We start from the raw sequence: 16,847 nt of genomic DNA, 5'->3' as shown, positions 1-16,847 counted from the left end.
AAATTCTCCATGACCTCAGACACAGGCCTACTTCTGCCTCCTGAGTTTTAAGAAATAACTACTAATCCATTTCTCTGTGAATGGAAGCTTTTATTCATAGGTTATGACTGTCACATTTAAAAAATGTTCTAGCATGTGGCCTATGATACTGAATTTGACAAGTCCTCTCCTCCTTGTATTAAGATTTACCTAGATACTCTCATGAGTCCTTTGTGAGGGCCTAAGGCACAGGTGTATGTGTGTGTGTGTTTTAGCATATGTCTATGTATACATAGACACACAACATACACACATACATTTGAGTATGTATATATATTCCAAACGCAGAGAGCAAGATAATTGATACTAGGGCATTGTCACTGGGTTTCTATTAAGTTCGTCTATGAAACTGCCAATATTCTACCATTTTGTCACACAAAAATAGCAATTTTATATGATACAGTCTAATACTATGTTTCCAATGAAACTTTAAGGTCTCAAAAAACAAATGAACAAGAAAGGTAGAAAAACAAACAAAACCTTGTTGCTTGTTGTCTCTTTTGCTCAGTCTAGGGGCACGTGTGCAGCTGGGCTATGACTGTATGGTCAAAGCTCCTGACTTTGGGGGATCTTTAAAGGAAATGCATGTTTTATGTGAAAGAAGAAATGGCCCTGGTAACTGTTAGTGCAATGGGATCATTATGAAATTTCCAAGTGAACCACCCTGTATTACTTTCTTCTCTAGCTGCTGGAATCTGTTTCCCCTCTGCCCTAACATGGGGGACATTCTCATGCACTGGTTGTTAGGAGATGTTAGAATGTTGAGCAAGCAGGACAAGCATGACAAATATCTGCCTTTCTGGAGAGAGAACATTTTCATCAAAGCTATATACACATCATACATATACCCCCAGATATTTGTGGCACAAGTCACTGAACAGGGAATATCCCCTCCCACCCTACCTCCTGGTTCAGCTGCTCACAGATGCATCCACAACCAAGTCATAAAACACAATGAAACCAAGAGCCAATCCATAAAGAAAAGCCTGCCCCAGGCTTAATTCAAGCAAGCCATTCATCGAGCTAATGTGATGGTGGACCTGTCGAATCCAGAACGCATCACGGACACATCAGCAACACCAAGTGGCATGCAATGACCAGATGACCGTCGGCCCCACTGCCATGCTTTGATTGGTTCAAGCTCAGAAAACCATCCCCTCTGAGAGTTTGGACAGTTGGCTTTCCCTCCAACAGAGTGAGATTAAAAATGAAGATTTGGTGAAGTCAAGTGCTTACCACACATTTCCTAAATGCCAAGGAGAGATATCTGCCTATTCCCATTAAATCTGTCAGTGAGACTATCAAATTACCTAGTCCAGGCAGGTCTCTTTCTTTTGGGGAAATCTCTGCCCACACCAGATGGTCTTCATTCTGGAGGTCAGCATTCAAAAACTCTCAGGGTGCTCCCAGATAATCAGCATGTGATCATTTAACCAAGGAGATGTTGGGGAGGGAGTTGCAAGGTGCCCATCAAGGACCTTCTGGAAAGTCCTGAGGTTACTGGAGTTCAATATTTTCCAAAGGTCCCTGAATCTTTAATTTGATGAGGGCTTAATTTGTGCTGATAAAAGGAAAAATTCTACCGAGTGGGGACACCAAGCTTCTTCTGCTTTCCATAGGCCTGATGAGCGAATCTCATGATTACAAGTAAAGTTAGTTGCGGTTTCTCTTTTCATCCTGTTGACAACCAGTGAGCGTTACCCAAACGCTCTCAATTCCTGCTGATTTTGCTTCCTATTCTGAAGGAGTTTTTTTAGGTTAAGAAGTTTTTTCTCTTTGTCATCCTGCCTGTCTTCTAGACGAGAGGAACCAAGAATCTATCACTGCTGATACTAAGCTGCGATCATGTAAAAATAAATTATTATACAACTGCTCTGAGATAAATTCTAGAAACTTGGCATCTTTCACCTAGATTCAAAAGCTATTCTGATAATTTCATATTTTCCCCAAATATGTGTCTTCTATCAAAGGGAAGGGTCTTCCTTCTCTTCACCTGCTTACTGGAAATATAAGGAAGTACCACCATGTCATAAATATGCTTTATAAATCGAACCAGAAATATCATTTTAAAGATTGTTTTCTGGTAATTTGCCTATCACTGCATTTACCTCAATGCAATAATCCCATATGTGGCAAGTGTCTTGCTTATAATAAAGTTAAAGAGGGCTGGTAATCAATTTCCACAGCAACCAAGAAGACCCAATGTACAAATTTCTTTCATGAACAGCAAGAGGCCAATTACGTGGACAACAGTATATTTACTTGGTTTCTTCCACGGAAATGATTATACCAACGTGGGAATTGTAGAGTCATTCAAGATTTACCAAGACTGAGGGCAATTTTCAGTAGGACACGTTGCCAATGAGAAATCTCAATACTGTTAAAATACCAGATTTTATACACAAATTTGCATTGGGTGCCCCCCCAATACAGCAACACTTTAACTTAATTTTCAAATGAATGCCAATAGAGATGGCCAGATTCTCAAGTAATTCTATTTAAGAATAGTATTAAATATTGTTTATTTTTTAAAAGTGTCTAGATGGGTCTTATTGAAGAAAGCAATTTAAATTATATCTTTATAATTAACCTTTTTTCCAACTTGGGGGAAGATGCACTTATACTGAGAAGCAAGATAAAAATCCAAAGAAATAAATCCATTTAAGATTCTTATAATTATACAGCAGGCTAAAGTTACTGTGATTATAATTATATACAAAGTGGGTGTTTGAGAATTCAGCATCTAGAGATATTTTCATAAAAATAATTAAGGGTTGTAGATGAACCACATTACAATTGATACTTTGTGAATCTTCAGTGTGCAGAGTTTAATAGCATTAAGACTTTTCATTTGTAGAATGAGCTCCAGGATTTCAAGATTGCGATCAGTTTTATGAGCTTTATTGACCCTCTCTAGTTTCCTAAGCTGGTGTCAAAGTGTGCTGAAGATAGTAATGTACATAAAAACACGTTTTGCATCTTGGCAAGAGGATATTGGGTAACTGGATAATTTATGTATTTAGAACTGCATCTTAACAGTTGTTTGGATTTCTTTGGAGGCGCCCTCCGGCCCTGAGAACTCGTTAGGGCTGTTTATAAGAAAACAGTAATAATACCTACATACAACCAGATAGCAGACCTCACTTCTATCTCGCCAAAGAGCCATTTGTTAAAAGTGTATGCATGGGGTTTTCAAAGTGCAGCATTTAGGGTTCAGGAGTTGATTTTGCTTTCTTCTACCTTGGAAGAAATCTGCAGCTACATTGAGCTAACGACACACCTTGTGGGAAATGGAATGGAGCCGCAGAGAAAGCACACGGCAGCAAACCGAGAGAGGAACTAAGTCACAACAGGCCAGGTAGGAAGGAGCACCAGTGGCTGCTGACACTTCCCATTCAGAGGTCAAGTACATCGCCTGCTTACCTGTCTGACCCAGCATGCCTCAGCCACACATGCAAATTGTTACCATCACTGTTTTATCCATGAGACGTATTTTTAAATTAAAGGAGTCATTACCAAAAATAAGCACCCTCGATGACATTTGTGCATGCAGAGCATCTGAACATTCACATTTATGTCCTCAGAAAACAGAGCCAACGGGTTGCATTCAAATATGGAAATGCACACTTTGTTTTTTGCTTTTTTTTTCCAGGCACCTACACGAAAATAGCCGTGGCTTGTCATTTCAGAAACCGAGTCGTCTGTCAAGCCTGGGCCATGGGTAATGGAGCTCCTCCACCCCCCACGCCCACCCCCGCCATCCATTCTGACTTCTGCATTTCTTAGACCCTCTCTGTCCCCCTTCCACTGCCAGTCTCAACATGTGGTGCGCATTACAAATACACGCTGGCTTATCTTAGTAGGATCGGACTCGGGGCACTGCCGAAAAGAGTGAGTCTCCTTAGGAACGCCAGGTACATCTCCCCCATGCCTTTGTGTTGCATTAAAAAAAAAAAAAAAAAAAAGCAACGGAGGGAATGCTTTACGGGGTGAAAAAAGTTGCAAAAAAAAAAAAAAAGCTGGGGGGGAAGCGGGGTGATTAAATTGGAGGAAAACCTGCACGATCACCTTCTGGTGTTCTTCCGGTGAGTTAGAGGAGACCAGGGCTGCTGCTTGCACAGAAGCCCGTGGGAAGGCTGTAGAGGGACCGTATGTGTGTGCATGCAAGGTGCACTGTTGTAGGGATTTAGAAAGATCTGAAAAGCAACTCCACTGGCACAAAACGTAGCATTTCGGGTTTTAGCGGAGAGGGCGAGAGTTTAGGCTGTTCTAGGCTTGATGGTTCATCCTCTCTCTATGTGACGCTGTTTACCTTCACCGTGGGACCTGATTTTTGGGTGCTGCCTCCCCAGCAGTCATGCATGCGCACCAGAACCAGACGAGAATCTCGTCTCCCACCAGCTAAGTCCATCTCCAGGTAGCTGTCAAGCAGGAGGAGGGGCACTCTTACCTGTCACTGTAGGCAGTGGCAGTGGCAGGGGTTGGCTGGGCGTAGCGGTATGCAGCATAACCACCCTAAAATGCAAGGAGAAATCTGACTTAGGAATGCACAGGAGGCCGACTCAGGGGCGCTGCGACTGTGAGGCCACAGCCGAACAGCAGTAACCCACATCTACCAGTCTAATGCGGAGGTTAATGAAAGCTTAGTACCAGAGCAGAAGTACAAAACACACTGGAGAGACAGGGGCTTGGATACCGACCCCAGCTGGTTGTTAAAGGTTAGCGGTTGTAAGCATTTCCCAAAGGAAGAGCCCAGACACCCTTCTAAAGAGATGTACCTAGACGGTTAATGGTGACTGTGTTGGGGTGGGGAGGATTACGGGGGATTCTCTAAACACTCTGTGTACTTGGCTGAACTTTCCAGATTTTCAAAAAGGATTATGCTTTACCTTTACTTATCAGCTACTAACTTACGGCTTATTCAAACTCTCCTCGTATTACTTCCTTAAAAATCCAACGTAGATTGAGCTAATGCCCTCCTGCCTTACATTGATATTTATAAAAAAAAAATAAGATAACGCTTTGATTGAAAGTTTATTAGTCATCTCTTGCCTATGGAGCTGTTCAACCACTGAAGCAATTAAAGAAGACTGTGTTTAGCTTTCTAAGTGTTGCATAAGTATTTAGAAAAATGGAAATGGTGAACACTTGTTAAAAATTGTCTTTTCCGCTAAAGATATCACACTGTTCAGATAGGGAATTTGTTTGGTGTGGAAAATATGATAAAACTTTCCAATTTGTAAATAAAATAATTAAGAGAGAGAAAAACCCGAAAAAAATAATGAACATTTAGTTGCATGTAGCAGTTATTGCAATTGTTCAGTTAAGCAGAGGACAAGCAAATGGTCATATTCGAAAGGAATTGTGTTCATGGAGCATTGATTATCAAACTGTGAAAATAACTGAGCTTCTTGCTCAGCAGACCACAGCGATACATCAACCACTGTCGAGTGCTCTCAGCACAATTAACAAACAGGATCCAGTCTCTACCGATAACACAGGGAACACTCAGGTTCTAATTAGAATTCACAGTCCCATAATTCTCTGAGGCAACAGTTCTTACCCTCACCATAAAGGGGCAACTCTGAACAGACTGATGTGTTCGAGGACCCCCAACCGTCAAGGTACTCGTGTGTCAGAGGGGATCTAACAACAAAATCAGGAGTGAGGGGTATGTTACACTTAGCTTCGTGTGTAGGGGACAACCAAGTGGTAAGACAAGGAGACAGATGCTGGAAAGAGCATCTTCTGAAATGTGGACAAAGTGGTCTCAATAATTTATTTCTACCATCTTCTAACTTTCAGCATACATCTGCCACGACTTACATAGCAACTCAAAAATCTAGTCTGTCCTTAAAGAAATGTGTCCTTTGGGTCAGCCCTGGAGAGGGCACAATCCAAGACATCCTGAAAGATAATCCCCAAGCATTTAGAGCCAGTATTTTACACACACACATACACACACACGTCTCCCTTGAAAAATAATGTGGAAATTAAAAAAAAAAGGTCTTAGCCAGACACCACCTGGTGTTCCAAACACCATATTCTCTAATTAGGAACAGGGAAACTCATTAAATGTGCTGAGGAGCTGTAAAACCCAAGCAGTTGTCACACCAGCACCAAGCTCAAGATACAGAATGATGGGCTGGGGGGAAATCAGGTCACCAGATTTCTGGAGTCATTCTTTTTATCTGCTTGTCCATCTCCTTGGCTTTCATGATGCGTCCAGAAAGGCACAGGTGTGCAGGTGTGTATATTAAACAATGAGGCACGGAGGGGCTGGAGCTGGCTCGTTGATTGCTAGAAGGCACTAACTGCCATTAGCTGAAAGCTTGGATGGAGAAAGTGTGTGTGTGTGTGTGTGTGTGTGTATTTTTCTCTCCCGGAATAAAAAGTAAAAGCCATTGCAAAGGTATTTGTATCAAGGGCCAGGTAAATCAATCATAATTTGGTGACTGAATTTGGCCCCAGAAAAGATTTCTAGCAACCCCCCCCCACCCCGTGCATACCCTCTAGGTTTGAACTCAGTATGTGTCCCCAGCTTCCATGATTGTTTCCATCAGTGAAAATGGGTAGCCAGTTTGATAAGTGCAAAGGACAGCTGTAGTGCAAATAGCAGATAACGAAAATGAGCCTCACCGACTGCCAGTTGATATTTATCGTATGAACATAAAATGGATGTGTGTGCAACCGGGATCCTTCTGCACAGCAGATGTGCTTGTCTATGATGCCTTGGGAAGGACACATCCTCTCCATTATTTTCACGTGACTTGCCCATTTAGACAAAATAAGTGTGTGCTTCTATGCGAGACAGGCAAAAATGGTCAATGCTCTGACAATATCCTGGTCTTGGATATTTAGGAATCTGTTTACCAGCATTTCCTATTTAAGACTCAAGGTCATAGTTTGCCAAAGTCTGTGGAGCCAGTGGAGAGATTTTGACCTTGAGCAGGGGGTCTCCTTCCTGTCCAGTAGGTCTGTTGGTGATGATAGCAATGTTCTGCCTCTGAGCTGTCTAATACAGTTGTCACTGGTCCTAAGTGACTATTGAACACTTGAAATGTTGGCTGGTAAAACAAACTGCAGTTTTTAATTTGTTTAATTTGAGTTAATTTGACTTTACACGTCAAGGGCCACATGGGGCTGGTGGCTTCAGTACTGGACAGTCCAGGTCTAAGTGATCCCTCAAATAGGTAATAAGCAGAAAAAGAAAAGGCTCAGGGGGCTTGATACCACCATGTCTATATACTGCATTGTCTTCTTTTGCTATTTTTCTTTTGTATGAAATCCACATTAGGGGAATAACAGAGTTGTGTATTAACTCTGTGTATGTGTGCATACACTGTAAAATGATAAAAAAAACCAAATTGCTTTAATTTGCCTTTCTAACAGGTGACTCTAATCAATTTTATTGCTCCATATTTTGCAGCTCGCTGAGCATAGCCAGAGCTTCTGCAAGGTTCTGTGCTAATGTCTGAAAAAGGAGCGCTCACTTCCATTTGCTGGCACCAAACCATGTTCATGTTGAAACCAGTCTTCCTGAGCTTAGGACAAAAATGCATCCTTAACAATTAGATTTTTCCCACTACCAGACCAAATGGCAAGCACAACATGGTTCTCTGCTTCCTACTCATAAACTATACTCATTTTTCACGTATTGGGCAGCAAGCTATAAATGAGGCCTTATATAAAATATAAATTTTAAATGGCCATTATGAATTCTCCCTCCCACCTCTGCCACCATCACCAGAAGTGGCCACAAAGATCCTGACTCATATTGTCAGAAACATTTCCTTTGCTAGCGAGACCTCTGGAGGTTGGGGTGAGTTACTGATTGAGAACCTCTAATGGTATTCCAACAAAGCATTTTCAAAACCGTACTTTGTGGAATACTAATAGAGGAAAAGAAACCTTTCCATGACCAAACGGGTTTGGGAAATGCCATATTAAACAAAACGAAACTGGCTACTCCATCTGTGGAACTTTCTAAAACAATATTGATGAGCACTGTAAATCCTTAGTGCATCTCAGAGTCATTTGACAAAAGAAATCACATTTTTTAGTTTAGAGCATACTTTTGGAAAATGATGTTCTAGTATCCAAATGACGTAGGAAGAGAGGTGAAATGTTTGTGTCCTGGTGGAGACATGGGGATGGGTAGTGCTGTAAAGTCTGTGTGTGTGTGTGTGTGTGTGTGTGTATGTGTATTTTCTCTTCAGCTTAACTGTATAAAGTAGCAAAGGGCTTAATCCTAGACAGAAGCCTCCCCATTTCTAAGAATACCCAAGGATCTCATTTTGTGCAATCTACAAGGTGGATTGGTATATACTGGTGTGTGTGTGTGTGTGTATTTATTTATTTTTACTAAAACATTTATAAGAACATTTGCAAAATGAAACACTTAAACATAAGTAATTGCTCCCTAATTTATCTGCATCATACATTCAGCTGTTTTTGAATTGTGGCAATTGAAAATCACTTTTCCTGAAACGTAAAAATAAAAGTTGATCTCAGGAATTTAAATTATTTTGTTCTCTCCTAGATCCAAGTACCCCCCTTTTGTACTAGATTTCTCATTAAAACTTGATTAATTCTCATGGTTAAAAAAGAATATACTTTCTTAATTGACTTAATACAGAACAAAAATGGGAATTGCATGTTACAGGGAAATCCATGTAATAAAACTCCCACTGATCATCCTTAGTTTTACATTCTTCTTTCATTTTATTTGACAGTTTTAATGTTGGTTATAGACCATATTGGGAGACTCGGCCAGCTACACTCCAATGGATGTGTTGCTCTTTTTTCTTCCTACAAATTGGTTCATTTGGGGGTTGCTTCCTCAGTCAGTAATAGGGTTGAAAGCTATAGCAATAGGTGTGAAATAAATTTATAAGAAGCTACAATGAAACCAGGTAAAGTTACGTTAGCTGTGCTGACCCTCAATGCTGGATGAATAAGTTTTTTGCTTAACCATTCCAGTTGACTCCAGGAACCTACTACAAAGTTACCCAGACAGTTGATACAATGAAACCTTGCAAGTCTTTTCACTGAATTTATATTAATTGGGTGTAGATGCATTTTAAGCCAGGAAATTTATAGCCAAGTCAGATCTCCATTTTGATACACTCATGATCTAGCGAACAGGGGAAATCTGAGGATGTGCATCTCTATTCTAGAAGCATTCACATCGAAACTGGAAAATTCAGTTAAGTCTTTCCTCCTTCTATGTTAGAGAACATCTCCCCTCCCCAGAATTGTCTTGTTAGTAGGATTTCACAGCAAACCCACAATCATAGTGATGAGTTTTTCCACCAGTCAGGATTTCATACCTGCAGCAATTTATTGCCATACACAGGCTCTTGATACACTACTCTATAAGGAAACAGAAATGTAATGTTTTCAATGCAAAAATGAAATAAATAAAAGAAAATGCATAAGTCAGACAGAAATTCCAGAGCAATTCATTTACAAGTTTGCTTCTCTTACTTCACTAAGGCCTTCTGAGAATGACCCATCAAACCAAAAGAAGGAGGTTTTAGCTGCCGAGCTCTGTAACCCAGTGTATCAAGAAGGTGCAGGTGGGGATCAAACCCTACTGATTGTATTTGTGCCATAACCTGTGTTTATTTTTAGAGAAGAAAAAAGGATACTTTCATGGCTTCTTATCCTTCTAAGCATAACACAACAGTTGAAGTTAACTACTTCAAATTTCTCTCTTTATCTCATGATTAGAATTCTCTGGAAAACCTGAGGATTTAGCTTTGATGCCTAATTATTGAGGCAGTTAAGATGACAATACAGAGCAACCATAACTGTATCAATGCCTTTATTTTAAAAATCTAATATCACATAACAACAGAGAGTGCAATTGAATTTTGTGAATTAATGAATCACGTTGAAGCTACCAAAGCTACTTTTAATATATATGACTGGAAAAATTATGTGTGCATGCATGTGTCTAGAGAAGTTGCCAATAATGTATGTATCAAGGATATGTCACAACCTCATTCAAGTCCAACGCCAACAAGATCTCAAGTAGAACCCCTCGGACAGACTGGGATGCAATTTTTAGATGTGGGAGTTTTTTTGTGGGCAAGCTTAATCTTTCATGTGACTGGTTCTAGTTTAAAGTGAAATTTTCCAGTTCTAGGGCAGACATCGATGTGGTGGAATGCTGTAAGAGATTATGGGACCTGCCTCATAAATATGTGTGTGTGTGTGTGTATCTTAACCTTTACTTGGCCTTAGATTTAGTAAATTTAAGCCTGTGGACTATGCGTGTCAACATTCTAGTCTCTTCTCTCTCTCATTCCCATTGCTTATTGGAAAGTTTCAAGTAGAGATACTGTTCTCCATGACCCTCCTACCCCATTATCCTCCTCATTATCCTCTTATTTCTCATCTTCCTCCTTTTCCTTTCACTGCATTTCTCAGAGTTTGGCTCAATGAGGGCAAGGACGTTACTCTGTTGGCTCTGGGCTTAAGCACTGAACTCTGAAGCCAGATCACATGGGCTCAGACCCCAATGTCAATGAACATTTCTGGACAAATCATTTCATCTCTTTTCTGAGGAAAAGTGTCCCCCTCTGAAAACAAAAGTGGAGCTAACGGGTGGAGGCAATTCCTCCCCTCCAGTGCTGAGGGGAGGAGGGAAGGCAGTAAAGACAGTAATGCTTAAGTCCTTTGTGGAGTTGCCCCTGTGGTGTCTGAGCTGCCTAATATTAGCTGACTCGCAGCCAACTCCCGATGAAAGTGGGGTCCCAGGAATAAGGACTTGGGGTTTATTTGGAGAAGTTCTGTGTTCCAGTTATCCATGTTTACATGGGTGAAATGAGGACACCTCTTCAAGATCCACGGATGGCAGAGTGACACGAATTCAGAAATAATTGTATTTAGCCATGGCGTCAGCCAGGAACTTGTATAACGGAATTTAAGAATCATGTGAACAGGCACTGGAATCTCATCGAAACATACCAGCCTCATGGCTGCATGGCTGGGTGGAAAGCTTAGGGCTTTCTTATAAAAAAGGAACACGGTTAACATTTCTATCGTCTATCAGTGTTTCTCTCTTTCTCTGTCTCCCCTCCCCACTGTCTTCTCTTCCCTTCCTTCCAGTGCTCCACTCTCTCACCCCACTTTCCACTGAGTGAGTACCTTCTTTTTAAATAGCTCTATTATAATGGCCTTATTTCCATTTTCAATAGTTATCTTTTGATCAAACGCCATACCCTTGGATCGCTCCCTGAGCTGGGGAAGACAAACGTCTGGATAAATGCAGTTAAGCCACACTTGCTTTCAGCCTGTGGCCAATTCTGGTCTCCTGAGATCCATAGCTTCACCCCCAAATAGAACGGATTGCTTTGTAGGCCCAGGGGACTTAGTCCTTCCACGTCAATTTTCGAACAGGTTGTCAATCCCATGGATCACTACTACTATTATTTTTTTTCTCTTTACTGTGACTCACTTTTTCATGAAAAAAAAAAAATCATTTAAATGTGCACCACTAAGCAATCATGGCGAACTTGCAGATTAGATAGGCTAGTTATGTAAGATAAATTCCTACCTTCTGAAATAAAAGTAAGTGTGTGTGTGTGTTTGTGTGTGTGTGTGTGTGTGTGTGTATAGCATGTCCTCGGGTAGAAAGGACCCAGGTAATGACCTTTCATACTGTCCTTCCTGACTTCGAAATCCACTACATCCTCTCTGATGAATGGCCATCCACACTGGGCCTGAGCATGTCCCCTGTGGCCAGAGTCCGAGCTTCTCCTGCAGGTCTTTCAAATCCTGTGTGCTCCGTTAGGACTGAGAAATGCCCAAGGCCTCCAACATCAGGTGGGGGGGGGGGGGGGGGGGGGGGATGGAAAGGCCTTGCAGGACAGAGAGAAGGGGTGGAGGCCATGGTCTAGTGCATGTGTTGTGACAGCTTCTGAGGGGGGACGGTGCTTGAGCAGGAAGAACTGGAGGATGGCCTGCCTGTGCCGTCCTTAGCAGTGACCAAAGCTAGAAGCTCACTACTCTACCCAGTAAAGTGAAAATGAAAGAGGACATTTAAACCTGTTAGAGGTGACCCAGGTGTCTAACGCCTGTCCCGGGACCTCTCAGGATTGCCCTAACCCTATTTATTGTGCACTATTTTTTTTTTTAAAGATTTTATTTATTTATTTGAGACAGAGAGAATGAGAGAGAGACAGAGAGCACATGAGAGGGGGGAGGGTCAGAGGGAGAAGCAGGCTCCCTGCCGAGCAGGGAGCCTGATGCGGGACTCGATCCCGGGACTCCAGGATCATGACCTGAGCCGAAGGCAGTCGCTTAACCAACTGAGCCACCCAGGCGCCCCTGTTGTGCACTATTTTTAATGAGATTGAAGGAGCAAGCCAGAAACTTCCTTTAAATAAAATAGAACCTCGCATACTTTCTTATGAACCTTGTTAATCATCATTCCTTCAAGAAACGGTACCCTGGGGACAGTTCCAGTCGTAAGAACAGACCAGTACCACAAGGGAGGCAGGGGTGGCAGCTTGAAAAAGCACATTCCAGATTGTAAGGTACTTCTAGCCAGGAGGAATCCTGCTCTGTAAACTTTAAGAGTGCAGGAAATATTCATATTCTTTCTTTCCCTTAAATGGACATAAGGCCATCGATGAGCCCTTGTTTTGCTGCCGTAACGGGAGGTCTAGTCCCTCACTGTGCCCCACAGACACACATTACCTGGCAGCAATATTCCCAACTTGCCATCTTACGCAGAGCAGTATAGTCAGGAAGGTCTGCAAGGCCTGGACTACCTTCTCGGAAAGAGGACAGAAACAAGTGCTGGGTAAACAAGGCTCCAAGTTATTTCAGTAAGTGCTTCTGTCCCCTAATTGCCTATTTGGAACCACCCCCTGAAATACCTTATTGTCATATAATATGAACAGCGGAAAAATGATCTAAATTTTTTTTTTTGGCTAGAAGAGTGGCTTGCAAAGCATGAGAGAAACAGTCTTCTAAACCTTGACACTGGGGAAGCGCAGCATGGCAAAAACAAGACACGCCGCCCCCAGACAGAATCTCTCTGCAGGCGGCACCCAGACACCTGTCGGGGCTACGCCACTATGCCCGGCAGGCTTGGCCCAGATATGAGGAATCCGGGGGAAACAAAACCACTAAAGGAACTTAAAGGACAAAGGGACCTTTTTCGTAGCTTTCCTCCCTGAATGGAATTTATCTTCCTGCCTAGTCTGGAAGCTGGCACATTTGCTCCCTTCTGTATGTCTCTGCTCCCTCCATTTGCTTTGTTCTCATGGATTTCCATTTGTGGTCTCTAGGGCCAACCAGCACAGACACATCTGCCCACTTCTCTTTCTAGTGCATTCTTTCCCTGTGTCTGTGATCCAATAGACTCTGCGTTTGGGCTGCTCCTCCCTCCTGCTACTCAAACATCTAAGAGGCAGGGAAAGACACCCACCAGATATATCCACAGGACAGCACAAATTAATAGTCAATTGCTGTCAGTTTACAAATGAAGAAACTGAGGCACAGAGAGGCGGGCACTCCCCCCCCATCCCCACTGGTGGCTGTTGATGGAGACAGTTTTCTTTTTTGTTTTCTGGGTTGTTTTTTTTCTTTTTTGGTTGTCTTTTTCCCTCATTTTTCATCCCTTCTCTTCTCCCCATTTCCCAAATTAAAAAAAAAAAAGAAAAAAAAAAAGCCCTAAACTTAGGGATTCTTTGTCTAGGGGCTACACTGGGGGGGGGTGAAGACTGATGTTGGGTTCATTAGGTTTCTAAGGATGTGGATGGGCTTGAGGATGCCCAGCCCCAGCCTGCCTGTTTATAATGGTATGCATTGAAAGTTTTTTTTTTTTTAAAGAGGATATTTGGAGGCACGGATTAAACTACACGAAAAATAAGAAATTGGTTGTTCACTGGGTGTAGGTTGTTTGTTCATTTTATTATGAAAAAAATACTAACCCACAGATTATAATAAATGTATTTGATGCAATGATAGAACTCAACTATATGCATCATTGATGGAGATTAATACTATGTCTCAAAATTGTAATTATTTGAAATTCAAAAGGAAGAAAATTAAATAAATAGTGTCTTTCCCATTTTCTAGTACATGATATCAATTTGGTCAGAAATACGGATTTATTTTTCTTTGTTATCTAGTTTATAAGATGACAAATATGATTCCAGTGAACTTACTTGAGATCACTTGTAATAAAAAAGTATATGATTTAAAAAACAGCCCCTGGTCCTGCCCATCTATTTTAAATTGTGTTTATTCCAGGTTATTTTCCTAACATTGCAGCTAATATCATAATGTGGGAGAAAAAGTACCTTTAGATCTATTTAGGTAAGTTTAATTATGGTGCCCATAATGAGAACCATCCTACTCTTTTCTGAAAGTGAAAAGTTTAATAAAGTGGTACCATTTAATAAACAATTCTAAATTTAACAAACAATTTGAAGTCCGGTAATGGTTTGGGGGGAAACGGAAGAATAAGGAAGAAAATAGGGTTTCATGGTCAAGTTGGCTTACATTTTGTTAGAGATGTTTCTGGCTAAAATCATCCAGACAAAATGGGAGGGGTTCTTTCTAGAGCTATTACTATGAACAATTAAATGTATTTACAGGAAAACATCAAAAAAAAAAAGCAGCCATGAAACTATCTTTTAACCTCTACAGCTGGTAACTACATCTGTTATCCTAAATATTATCCTGAAAACACACAGACCATCCTGAAAACCTGAGAGAATTTTTTGGGGGGGGGAGGGGAGAGTCTTTAATTTGACATGAGAGAAATGCCATCTATTTTAGGGGGTGTTCCCATGTCTTCTGAAGCTAATGTAAGAGCTAATGCCACCCCACAACAGCCATGGTGGCTGTCGGGAGCAGGTCTTCTGCCCTGCGGATACGTCCCTGCACTCTTTCCCACAGACGCGGGAGGAGGAAACTTGCAGCAAACTTGTAAACAGAATGACTCCGGGAGGAAACAGGGGTGGCATGCACGTTAATGAATACTTACATAAATGTCTGCACCATAAAATCCATCCTGGTAAACAACACTGCAAGGGTGCACACACAAAGAGAAACATCCATATTAGTGCATTTCCCCATGCAGACACACCAACCCCTGCACTGGTGAAGTTAGTCTGATTACAAAGATCCAAAACACAGGAACCGAGGATAGTTTTCGTGTTGGTTAAGGAGGTTGGAGACAACAGCTGTCCATCAGCCTGAGAAAATTAGGCCGGGGTTCGGTGCTGGCCCAGAATCAGGACGTGGTGGCGTGCTGGGCATCCGACTTGCCACTCTTTCAGGAGGGGGTGTGGAAATGCAAGGGGGAGGATTTCAGTTTAAGTGGCCTAGACAGACAGGGGAGTCAGAGTTTGCATTCAATCCACTGCATAGCTCCCCCCCAGGGGGAAAAAATCGTCTGCTTAAAATACAAGATCGATAAAGGGGAGGGGGACAGACTGTCGCATTTTCAGTATGTGTTGTAGCTGAATGACTTTAGGAGAGCTGGACAACCCAAATGATTCCAGAAATGTTCTTCTAGATTCTTTCACCCTGTAGTATTATTATATTTGGTAATTCCAGGTGCCACTCTTTTGTGGTAAATGTAGGAAAATATCCCTGATTATATGTGTGTATGAGCATGTGTGTATGTGTGCAAGATGATACGTGTTTGTATATGTGTGTGTGCTCTGTGCATGCATGTGGGTGGATGTGTGTGTATACCATGCCCATGTGTATAAGTGCGTGTGTGTGTGTGCAGATGGATGTATACAGTGTGTAATGCGTGTAGTGGTGTGTATTTGTACATGTGCATATGTATGTGGGCTCCCACGTACACATGTATATATACATGTGCCCTGTGTACATTTTCATAAATTATATCCCCGCTAAGCAAGCCCCACATTATGACTGAATAAGCCTGGCCTCACTGGGGCTCTGTTGTCACCACCCAGAGAGTCATTCCGGAGAGAAGGTACTTCATAGGAGGCAGAAAATATCCTGGACTTCTCCAGAAATTTCCTGGTATACCTTGAGTGCAACAGCCAGGAAGAAAGCTTATAGCCATGTGATCATGGGAAAGTGGCTCCCAATTTCTAAGCATTACAATGGGTTTCATGAGGATTGCATGGAGCCTGCATGCCTCACAGGCCTCCGGGAGGATCACAGGACGTACTGAGTATAAAAGCAGGTGTTACCAAATGCATGTTTTCCACGGGATGGTAGTTGTTATTAATAACTTTCCCTGAGATCTCCCCCATGGAGTTCGGAGATGATTTATGATTCTGGCAAAGGTCCAGTGAGCTCCATCATCGAATGGAGCTGGGTTCTAACAGAAACACGACTTTGATTACCAAAGGGGGGCCGGCAGGTTTCGGGAGAGAGCGGACCCACACGTAAGCCAAGCATATGGAGCCAAAGGAAGGCACTTGAAACACGCACACACACGTGCACGCGTGCACACACACACACGCACAGCTGTGACACTGGTTTGCTGGAGAACCCTATAGAGTGCTTCTCAGAGCTTTTCAGACTTGATTGGCTAGACCCCAAGTACCATTATCCTTAAAAATGTGACAGGGATTTCACACGCTAAGGAGGTTGGTAGGAATCGCTTTCGGCTATTTTCATTTTGATCCAAGAGGACCACAGTTCACAAGAGCACTCATCAAGCAGCATAAAACCCTAATCTGAGATACTGAGGTATGCAGCATCCTGAGCTATGTTTTCAGCTTTCCCAACATCGATAGTGTCTGCTGGGGGTCAAAAGGCAGGGCCAGTCTCTGCCAACAGGACTTGGAATA

At 42.0% G+C, this 16,847-nt stretch overlaps 1 protein-coding gene across 4 annotated transcripts in view; it reads right to left on the bottom strand.

The window, feature by feature from the left end:
• Positions 1-16,847, bottom strand: part of RBFOX1 (RNA binding fox-1 homolog 1) — a 332,921-nt gene that overhangs the window by 30,631 nt on the left and 285,443 nt on the right. For 2 of the 4 annotated variants that reach the window (XM_021698134.1, XM_021698135.1), the window contains exons 10-11: positions 9,372-9,414; positions 4,490-4,554 (exon numbers count right to left, since the gene is read on the bottom strand). In XM_021698134.1, coding sequence (XP_021553809.1) covers positions 4,490-4,554; positions 9,372-9,414 — 108 coding nt within the window. Of the gene's footprint in view, positions 1-4,489; positions 4,555-9,371; positions 9,415-15,052; positions 15,093-16,847 lie in introns of all 4 variants that reach the window. The other 2 variants (XM_021698136.1, XM_044915066.1) reach the window with 1 other exon arrangement.

This window comes from Neomonachus schauinslandi, chromosome 5 (assembly GCF_002201575.2).
Source record: "Neomonachus schauinslandi chromosome 5, ASM220157v2, whole genome shotgun sequence".
In the NCBI taxonomy this organism is placed as follows: Eukaryota; Metazoa; Chordata; class Mammalia; order Carnivora; family Phocidae; genus Neomonachus; species Neomonachus schauinslandi.
This window is presented reverse-complemented; position numbering and strand designations above follow the sequence as displayed.